This window comes from Rana temporaria, chromosome 10 (assembly GCF_905171775.1).
Source record: "Rana temporaria chromosome 10, aRanTem1.1, whole genome shotgun sequence".
NCBI classification, from domain to species: domain Eukaryota; kingdom Metazoa; phylum Chordata; class Amphibia; order Anura; family Ranidae; genus Rana; species Rana temporaria.
Window position 1 is genome coordinate 15,089,681 of NC_053498.1, and position 11,263 is coordinate 15,100,943.

Below are 11,263 nucleotides of genomic sequence, written 5' to 3' on the forward strand. Positions count from 1 at the left end.
TTGATAAAATATTATGTGCATAAATTCAAAATGAAAAAAGTGTAAATGTATAGCAAATACAATCCATATATTGTACACATCATTCCACAGTGCTGTCCAATCTCCAAGGGATTTCCCCCCAGGAGTATAACAACAAATAAGTTTATTCACAGATATAACCCCAGTAGAAAAAGACTCACCAAATGGAGATGACCAGTTAACTGTATAGGCTGGTCATTAAAGTCCTGTTATTAAATTCGCTACTGGTTTCCTTTCTCCAATGGCTATGGCTTATATTACCTTCATAAATAGTCATGGCATGTAGGGGGGATCATAATGTAACACCATTTATTAAAAGAAAGGGAAATCACAAACACAGTGCTTCACTTAGCACTAAGTACAAAAGACTTAGGGCCAGATTCACAAAGGGGATACGACGGCGTATCTCCTGATACGCCTTCGTATCTCTGTTTCTATCTATGCAACTGATTCATAGAATCAGTTACGCATAGATATCCATAAGATCCGACAGGTGTAATTGTTTTACACTGTTAGATCTTAGGATGCAGTACCGCGGCCGCCGCTGGGGGGAGTTTGCGTCGTAAACCAGCGTCGGGTATGCAAATTAGGAGTTACGGTGATCCATGACGGATTTTCGCGTTCGCTACATCGCCGCTAGTCTAGTTTCCTGTCGCAAATTTAGTCGTCGTTTTGGGTGCCCTAACTTTAGTCAGCAATCGTATTGCTGTCTAAAGTATGGCCGTCATTCCTGCGTCGAAATTTAAAATTTAACGTCGTTTGCGTAACACGTCCAGGAATACGGAAGTACGCTACGCGCGTCGCCGTTCTAAAAAATGACGTCACAGCGCGCAAAGCATGACGGGAATTGCGAAACGGAGCATGCGCAGTAGGTCCGGCGCGGGAGCGCGCCTAATTTAAATGGCACACGCCCATTTGAATTGGCACGCCTTGCGCCGGAGGCCGCCGGCGTAGTTTTCATCGCAAGTGCTTTGTGAATCAGGCACTTGCGATGAAAACTTGCGGTGGTGTAACGTATCTACGATACGTTATGCCGCCGCGATTCTACATGAATCTGGCCCAGAATACTGTACATGAGGAACGCACCACTCATCCTAACCTGGATTTGCTTGGAATTTATGAATGATATATTTATATATATATAACTATATATTTTTTATTTTGGTAGGAAACAAAGGAAACAGAGTACAATACTGAACCCACGAACCTTTATTTCAATTTTGAAGAGGAGTCTGTTCCTTTCGAAGAAGAGTCTGTTTATGCAAACACATGAGTTTTCCCTCAAGATATATCAAGAATGCTTTGGTGTATTAGCAATTAACAATGTGACCTCCATACATAAGGTTCAGTTTTCAGTATCCATCAAATATACTATCTGCCTGCCAACGTGTTCTACTCTTTTTGTCAAAGTAAGAGCTCTTTCCCACATTGACAATTGTTAACCCTCCATGGATCCTTCCTTCAATGCCATTGATGGCATTTTAACTTTGTACTCAGCCCCAACTGCTTTTGCACATTATTCCTGCAATATTTACTGTACACTTCTCTTTAGGAATAAATATGCCACCTTTTCAAACTCAATGGGAGACAGATTGTGACGCACCTTTATCAACAGAGGAATGGAAAAAAAGAGGTTAAACTAAGTTCACTGTCGCTAAAGAAGAGGTTTTTGTTTTTCACAAGGAGACTGTGTAAGTCTTGTCTCTACCATCTTCCCAGGTTATAAATTAAAGATTTGAACACTTAGTAAAATAAACAAGATAAGGGAACCATGAGCTTACAGACCTAATTGGTATTTCCAGAATAAGCTACGAAACAAGAGGGCTTATTCAAAAATTAAACTATTGTATTATATATTTTAAATAATCATTTTTCTTTCATATTATGTTTATGTTGTATCTGTTTTAATATTTAAAAACCCATTAATGCATATATATCATTATGGTACATGTTGCAAACATGGTATTCTATTAGTGAGAATGTTCATGAATAACTGTTATGCTTGTCGTTAGAATAATGACTTCAGTTTCAAGGAATTTAATAGCTTCAGCTAAATGGTGTGGGGTAGACTTTCTCAACCTATATATTTCCAGGAGATGCTAGGATGGCTAGGGAAATTGACACATGATTGTCAACCATTTGACAATTAATAGTGTTTTACTAAGCCGAGGACAGAAGGTCATGAAAATAACAATAAAAGTAATTTCTTATACAACACTGCCTCTAGAGGGTAAAGATAGCAAGAATTCAAGATGGCCGCTAGACTTGGTTGTCATTGTAACATATAAAACACAAAGTCATATTACCGTATTTTTCGGTTCATAAGACGCACCTGACCATAAGACACACCTTAGTTTTAGAGGAAAAAAACAAGAAAAAAAAATTACATTACTGCTTGCTGATTGTTTTCTAGAGGTTACTACAGATTGTCACTCACCATTCAGTTGCTAGTGGTTACTGCACACTAATTGCCTGCAATGCAGTCCCCCTCTGCAAGTTTTTCAGTCCTGCTGCTTTAACAATCCCCACCCCCACTGCTCACAGAAGAAGGGAGAGGAAATGGAATGTACACAGACACAGCCCGCTCTGTGTGTCTTTCATCTCTCACTCAGCTTGTGCTGCTGCTCAGAGAAAGAGGGGGGGACACAAAGAGCCTGCTCTGCTGTGAGAAGCTGGGAGAACACGGCAGACAAACCGAGACATCCAGCTCAGTCTGCCCAGAGAAGGAGGGGTGTACACGGACAGCCTACTTTGCATGGCTGTCTGTGGCTGGGAGAACGCAGACTCTGCCTGGAGAAGGAGGGGGAACAAGCTCCCTGTCACGGACACACAGATGCTCCCGTCCTGACAGCTGAGGAGTTATGCGGCTGGCTCAGCATTCGGCGGCAGGAGGCACGGGGGGGGGGGGGATTGGGCGGCCGGCCGGTCTATATTCGCTCTATAAGACGCACAGGCATTTTCAACCATTTTTTTGTGGTGAAAAAAATGCGTCTTATAGTCCGAAAAATACGGTACATCATCAATTACATAGTAGTGACACACACACACACTTTTTGAGTAGGATTAAAGTAGCTACCAATAGCAGAAGGGGAGGCTAAAAAGATCTCAAAATGCTAGAATGTGGGGAGATGCTAGGCTAAAGGAAGATCTTGGAGGAATTTAGAGAGAGAGACTGGGAGATCTTGAAAGGCAGAGAATATGTAGGAATGTTGGCAGCAGTCCCTTTGGGACTCACCTAACTTTAAGCTTCTCAAAATGACAGAATTCTTAAGTCCTGGTAAAGTATTTATCTTTTTTTTTGTGCACCTTTTTGGTAATTGAATTGTTTTTGCATATACATTACTAAAACCATTTAAATATATGGCAGAGCAAATTGGAGTTGTATTATTTTTAACTGCAGTATGAAATAATTATATTCCAAATATTAAAAGACATACACAGTTTTGTCTGTCTTTAAAAAGCTTAAGCCAAAGTTTGTACAATGGTTTTGTCATGATATGTGTTTAGAAATAGATTTATTCTAAATTTAAAATAAGTCTTGATTGGATTATTAAGCTGTGCACAATATAACATTTTGATTTTGTCTGTGCATTTTAAAGTGTAAAGTTAGAAGATCTGTTTGTTTTGAGAAGGTATCACATCGTACTAAAGTAAACACCAAGGGGCAGATCCACAAAGAAATTACACCGGCGTATCTATTGATACGCCGCGTAATTTCAAATTTTGCGCGTCGTATCTTTGTTTTGTATCCTCTAAACAAGATACGACGGCATCTCGGCTAGAACCGACAGGCGTACGTCTTAGTACGCCGTCGGATCTAAGCTGCAATTATTCGGCGGCCGCTAGGTGGCGTTTCCGTCGAATTCCACATCGAGTATGCAAATTAGCTATTTACAGCGATCCACGAACGTACGACCGGCCGGCACATTTTGTTTACGTCGTTTGCGTTCGGCTTTTTCCGGCGTGTAGTTAAAGCTGCTGTTATGAGGCATACTCAATGTTAAGTATGGCCGTCGTTCCCGCGTACAATTTTGAATTTTTTACGTCGTTTGCGTAAGTCGTTCGCGAATAGGGATTTGCGTACAATGACGTCACCGTCGGAAGCATTGGCTTGTTCCGGGTCAGTTTCGAGCATGCGCACTGGGATACCCCCACATGTCGTTTACGTCGGGTCACAACGTATTGTCATAAAACACGCCCCCATTACATCCATTTGAATTCCGCGCCCTTACGCCGCCAAAGATACACTACGCCGCTGTAACTTACGGCGCAAATTCTTTGAGGATTCGAAAAAAAAAGTTACGGCGGTGTAGTGTATCTTAGATACGCTGCGTCTGGCAGAAGATTACGCGCAGGTACGTGGATCTGCCCCAAAGTTTGTGGAGTCACGGAAAGCTATTCACAAGACTAACAAGTCTTAAATATACCCAGTGTCATCCAAGTATTGAAATGTGGTATTTTGTAATATGAGCTTGTGTAGAAATGTGAATATTATCTGTATCATCATTTATCTTTGATATTTAGAAGTATATGCATTTATTTCTAACAAGAGTGCAACACCAGGCCTAGATGCACAACTCAGCGCCACAGAACTAAGTTGTCTCTGAGAAAGCTAATTGACAGTAGAATGCATAAACAGAATAAATTAAAATAAAATAAAATAACCACTATCACTCTTTAAAAGGATATGGAACAAATATGGAAAAAATATATGCATTTATTTGTATTATCACAAAATATACCTGATATTAATGTGCACTGTATTTTTAGTTAATAAATATATATATTTTAAGTATATCATTTGTGTCACTTGTCTTCAAAATAGCATGGATAAACTAACTTGAATTTCTTTTTTGTATTAATGAAAAAAATAAAAAATTTCCCAAAACAAAGATTTGCATTATTTCATAAATACAATACTGTTTTATTATTTCAGTATAAACATTCTGACAAGCACAAGAGCATAATTATAAAATCGTATTTTTGCTATTGCCCCTTGATGCTCAAAGATTTTTTTTTTCTTTTTATACTGCAGTGCACAAAAACAAATCACCAAAGTGATCACACACAAAAAAGTCCCAAAGAGGAAGGGGGCAAGGCTGAGTCCTACATTCAGCGTCTATATACGCAAATGTTGGACTCAGGAGCGCGCCGGCAAGGTAACCAACCCCCCTGGAGAGCGCTTCTCTTAGGGGGTTATACAATCAGCGACAGACCCTAGAAGTCGAGAATCAGGGTCACTCTGTGCAAAACAAACTGCACAGTGGAGGTAAGTATGACATGTTTGTTATTTAAAAAAACAAAGCCTTACAATCACTTTAACTGTCACAAAATATGGGATAGACTTTTTTTCTTTCAATAATTTTTGTTACTTTTTTTAAAATAAATTATACAAAACATAGTGGGGTTATCACATAAGTTCAATTTTGATTGAACATTGAAATCCTATTGATGAAATACTGGGGGTGATAAAGAGCCCAAATCTCACAATACGTTTCTCCAGCATAGTACATGACTGTCTTCTTGCAAGAGTTGGCTTACTTGGTGTTCCCAAGATCTTGATGGAAGTAGGGTAAGGTACGTATATTTTTTTTATTTTTAAAAAAAAATTTAAGGAGTTAATGTGTGGTGGGATGCTATTGAATAAATGTACCTTGCATTTTATTATAAAATGACATAGCAAACAAGCTGTGAATGTTTGGCCAAAAAAATTGCAGATTTGCTGCTAGAACTAACAAACAATCTTTAATGCAATGAATTGCATTTCCCCTAGTTGGCTGAGTCACAAAAAGCCAATTTGAGAGCAATTAATAACCAACCCCCTTATCTAAAAAAAGGGTTGGCTACTAGCAGTCATATTACCAGTGTGGGTTGGAGCTGATAGGGAAAGATGACAGTTCTGTGTAGGGACAAATACTATTTTTTTTTATTTATTTTTTTTCATTTTGGGCTTGGTACATGTGCCCCATGGCCGTGCTGGTTTTCTAAGTGTTTTATTTACTTTGCTTATTAGCCTTCATTTCCATGAACGTTTTTTGACGTTTTTACAGCCACTTTTCTGAGCTTTTTTTGCAGCTTAAAAACGGCTCTCCATGTTAGTCTATGGCCTCATGCCCACCATGACGTTTTTGAGCTGTAGATGACTAGGCCGTTTTTAAGCTGCAAAAAAACCCCAGGACCAGTGCGTTCTGAAGCTCCAGCCTTAGAGCTGTAAAAACGCTAAAAACGCTACCGCTGCGTTTTTGAACTCCAACTAAAAAAAAATAAAAACATGGACAGGCATTTTTAAGCTGTAAAAAAGGCAAAAAAAAAATGTCTGTAAAAACATCCATGGAAATGAAGCCTTATGCCCCGTACACACCATCACTTTATGTGATGAAAAAAAACGACACTTTCTGTGAAGTAAAAAATGACGTTTTTGAAACTTCAATTTTCTAAGACGAAGTTGCCTACACACCATCGTTTTCTCACAATGATCTTGCAAAGTGAGGTTACGTTCTCACCACGTTTTACCATTGAAGCTTGCTTCTGGGCATGCGTGGATGAAAAAACGTCTTAGAAAACGACGTTTTTTGCTACACACGGTCAATTTCTGTGAAGTAAAAAGTGCACTTTTGAAAAACGACACATAAAATTGAAGCATGCTTCAATTTTTTTCTGTCGTTTTTTACAAGACATAAAACGACGTTTTCCCCCACACACGGTCAATTAAAGTGACGTTTTTAAAAACGTCATTTTTTTTCATCACATAAAGTGATGGTGTGTACGCGGCATTAGCCTTACAAATATAGCCAGCATTTAATAAAAGCTTTTCCCCATAAACTTCAATTGGAATACTGATTTATCATCGTCCTTTAGCGAAACCATTGATGACCTCAATTGATTTTGTGCTTTTGAGAGAACATTTGCATTAAAGAACTCTGTTATGTCTAAATTCTCTTTTAAAATAGAAATTATGGCTCATACATCCACGCTGCACTGTATGATCATTCTATTTTCATTGTTTGCTCGGCCTCTCTCTATACCCTCTCCCGAAGTAAAAGGTTACACGATCTATGCTATACCATAGTCTGACATATTTCTCTGATCCTGATTTACTGTGATCTAGAATTCCTACCCTTCCCCTTCCTGTTCACCTCTTTACTTAACCAATGAAACCCAACAATGTTGATGCATTGTCTTTCCTGTATTGTATCGCTCCACTTGTCTTTTGTTTACTGACATGCAATACAATATATACTGAGTCTACTGATATACACTACATTACCAAAAGTATTGGGACACCTGCCTTTACATGAACATGAAATTTAATGGCATCCTAGTCTTCGTCGGTAGACAATATTGACTTGGCCCACCCTTTGCAACTATAACAGCTTTAACTCTTCTGGGAAGGTTTCCAGAAGGTTTAGGCATGGGTCTATGTGAATGTTTGACCATTCTTCCAGGAGTGCATTATTTAAGGTCAGGTACTGATGTTAGAGAAAAGGTCTGTCTCACAGTCTCCTTTCTATCTTACCCTAACAGTGTTCTATCGGGTTAAGGTCAGGCCAGTCAAGTTCCTCCACCCCAAATCATCCATGTCTTTATGGACATTGCTTTGTGCACTGGTGCGTAGTCATGGTGGAACAGGAAGGGGCCATCCCCAAACTGTTTTCACAAAGTGAGTCACGGCGGACGGCGGTGATACAACTAACGCAGTACCACCAGTGGAAAGTGTATCCAGGCGCTTACTCCTGGCATCCCTGGCCACAACCCAGCATCACACCCTTTTCCAAAGCTTATAGGGCAAATTGGAGAGTGTTACCTATAGAGTTTCTGAGAGCTGATTCTCCCCCGGGATCCTGTGAATTAAAGGCCGTGGCTGGGCTATAGCCAAACGCACAGTTTGCTTGCCCTCTGGTAAGCGGCCTCATTTATTGGTGCAGGGATCACTCTAATCATTTTTACCTGTCACTTTGGTGATGTGGCTTTCCATGAATTACCTGCATGAGTGTACCTACTAAAGGATCCATACTGACTGTTTTGATGCTGATGATATTCATTTATGGCTGACCAATTCACCTTAATTATGATTATTTATTTAATTGTAATTTAAATTTTCTTATTAATTGTGATTATTGTGGCGCAGCTTTGTTTTTTCCATTTTTGAATGGATATTGAACGGATTTGAACCATAATTCCTTCCTCCTTCAATTAATTTGGACCAGTGCACAAAGAAAGTTCCATAAAGACATGGATGAGTGAGTTTGTGGTGAAGGAACTTGACTGGCCTGCACAGAGTCCTGACCTCAACCTGATAGAACACCTTTGGGATGAATTAGAGCGGAGACTGCGAGCCAGGCCCTCTCGTCCACATCAGTGCCTGACCTCACAAAAGTGCTTCTGGAAGAATGGTCAAACATTCCCATAGACACATTCCTAAACCTTGTGGACGGCCTTCCCAGAAGAGTTGAAGTTGTTATAACTGCAAAGGGTGGGCCAACTCAATATTGAACCCTACAGACCAAGACTGAGATGCCATTAAAGTTCACGTGTGTGTAAAGACATGCCAGCCAACACTTTCTTTTTAATATAGTGTATACTGAGTCTATTGATATATGTTACCTGATGTATTACATGATGTAACTGTATTCCCTTTGAACATTAATGTAATTCAATAAGGAACAATTGAACAATAAATCAACTAGTACATGGTACAAATAACATTTCAATTTGATCTCAGTAAATATTTTTAAATGTTGTATTAATTGACTGGTATTTCCTGTGTCCGTTTTATAAAAATGTATATACTCTCAGAAGGAAAAGAGTATGTGGAAGTGGTTAAAGTACATCAGGAAATCCACTATATTGGGTTTTCCTGTGAACATGCAAAGTAGCATTATAAATAACTTCTAACAGTAGAGATGATACTGTGATGTGACTACACGAGAGAAGGAAAGGAGTGACAACATCGCACTGACTATAGTAAGTCAACATTCTTATGGTGTTGTGAGAACTGATGTGACATCTGTCTAATATAAAACATACTCAGAGTAGTGATGTCACTGCAAAAAAATTATAACCTGTATTCAAAGAATAGAAATTTGCACTGCTGTGTAAATGGAGGGGTAGAGGTCTCTCCTTAAAAAAAAAAATATCAAAAAAGTCATACTCTGAGAGCAGTCAGATAGAACATGTCTTGAGATCTTAAAAGAATGGTGATATCTTTTTTATAAAATAGCTCAAGTTTATACATGAAGAGCAGTGATGTCACTATTATAAGATATAACTGATATTTATATTGCTGTGATTCAAGTCAAGCAACTTATATTTAGATAACAATAACGTTTTTGACGTTTTTTAGGTTGGACAGTAGTAATGTCCTTTAAGTATTACGTACTAGACATGTGCGCACTGAAAGATTTATTTTCGGAATTTAGTTTTCCTCAGAAAAATAAATGTATTTAGTTACTCCCGAAATTCGTTTTTATTTATTTTGTTTTTCGTAAAAAAGATGCATTAGTCCGAAAATCCAAATTAATTAAGTTTGAATTTGTCATTGAAGGCTTAGGCCAGGGCTCATAATTTCAAGTCCTGAGCCACTAGCCAGGCCTCAAGAGTTACTCGCCACCAGTTGCCCCACCTAATTCATACACTGCCCTGCGCCTAATTGCACCCGTAAACACGCCCTCGTAGATTATCTCATGGAATGACAATTTTATGCAGAATCAAGTTACAAAATTAAATATTACCAACAACAACTTTAACAAAATGGGACAGGGCACTGGGAGCAGACCAGAGGGACAGGGCACTGGGGGCAGACCAGAGGGACAGGGCACTGGGGGCAGACCAGAGGGACAGGGCACTATAACTGGGTCTCTTCCCCATTCTCTTGCTGTCTCCTCTGCAACTTCCATCCATCCTCTCTCTCTCTCCCATTCATCTCATCATCAGGAGCCTGTGTGTGCGGCTCCACGCTTGCATGTCCCCACTTCCCCCTTTTATTCAGGCTGGCAGAGAGGAGAGGAGCTGCAGCACAGCGGGAGGGAGTACAATCCAGTGCTGAGATCCACACAACTGCACAGCCATTGACACCATAGCACTGCGCACACTGACAGCGCACAGCACACATTGAGACCAGTCTGTTCACAGTGCTCAGGCTAAACTTACAGCACAAGGAGAAGAAAACTGCACAAACTAGAAGGCTGCCACTCTCATGTCAGGGCAACTTTCATTGAGCGCTGCACCGGAGTGGTAATTTTTGCAATCCTCCACCTCACTCATTACTTTCTGCTCTCCAGCTACATTGGTCGGGGCCCGGGGGAGGGGGACAGGCTCAGAGAGGTCATACTGTTAGGTCCCATGGCTTAATGAGAATTGTAAGGAGAGCACCTGTGTACTGCTCTGCCTGTGCGCGACTCACCAGACTACTTTTCCCGAGCATGCACCTTTCCTCTTCGGCCGCCAATCTCATCGGGACTCTAAGTGTAGGCACAGATTTGAGGGAGATTGGTCATGCAGCCCTGTCATCACTCGCCCCCAGCTTAAATCCACTCGCCAAATGCTAGTAGGCGAGTGGAAATTTTGAGGGCTGGCTTAGGCCACGTACACACGATCGGTCAAAACCGATGAAAACGGACTGAAGGACCCTTTTCATCGGTCCAAACTGATCGTGTGTGGGCCCCATCGGTCAGTTAACCTTCGGTCAAAAAATGTAGAACTTGCTTTAAAATTTTAAATTTAACCGATGGACTGATAACCGATAGGTCAAAACCGATGGTTAGTATGCAAAAGCATTGGTTAAAAAAATGCTCAGAATCAAGTCGACGCATGCTTGGAAGCATTGAACTTCGTTTTTTCAGCACGTCGTTGTGTTTTACGTCACCGCGTTCTGACACGATCGTTTTTTTAACTGATGGTGTGTAGGCACATCAGACCATCAGTCAGCTTCATCGGTTAACCGATGACAACGGTCCTTAGGACCGTTCTCATCGGATGGACTGATCGTGTGTACGCGGCCTCATGGTATCTGTCGAATGTTCTAAGAAGATTTGACGGAATCTTTAAAAAAAAAAATATATATTAAAAAAAGAAAAATATTCGACGGAGCAACGAAACTGTACGATGCCGCAATCGTACATTTCCGGTTGAATGTTCCGCCTACAAGCTATAGAAGAATTCTAATGTTGTATGACTAGTAATAATTATATTTATTAATGATTATTACTAGTCAACCAACATTAGAATTCTTCTATAGCCTATGGGC

General features: G+C 40.0%; 1 protein-coding gene across 2 annotated transcripts in view; it reads left to right on the forward strand.

Moving 5' to 3' along the window:
- LOC120916353 (sialic acid-binding Ig-like lectin 12) overlaps positions 1 to 2,900 on the forward strand; it is a 33,005-nt gene extending 30,105 nt beyond the window's left edge. For both annotated transcript variants that reach the window (XM_040327268.1, XM_040327269.1), the window contains one exon: positions 1,187 to 2,900. In XM_040327268.1, the coding sequence (XP_040183202.1) occupies positions 1,187 to 1,291 (105 nt within the window). In that variant the 3' untranslated portion in view covers positions 1,292 to 2,900. The remainder of the gene's footprint in view (positions 1 to 1,186) is intronic.
- The last annotated feature ends 8,363 nt before the right edge of the window (positions 2,901 to 11,263 follow it).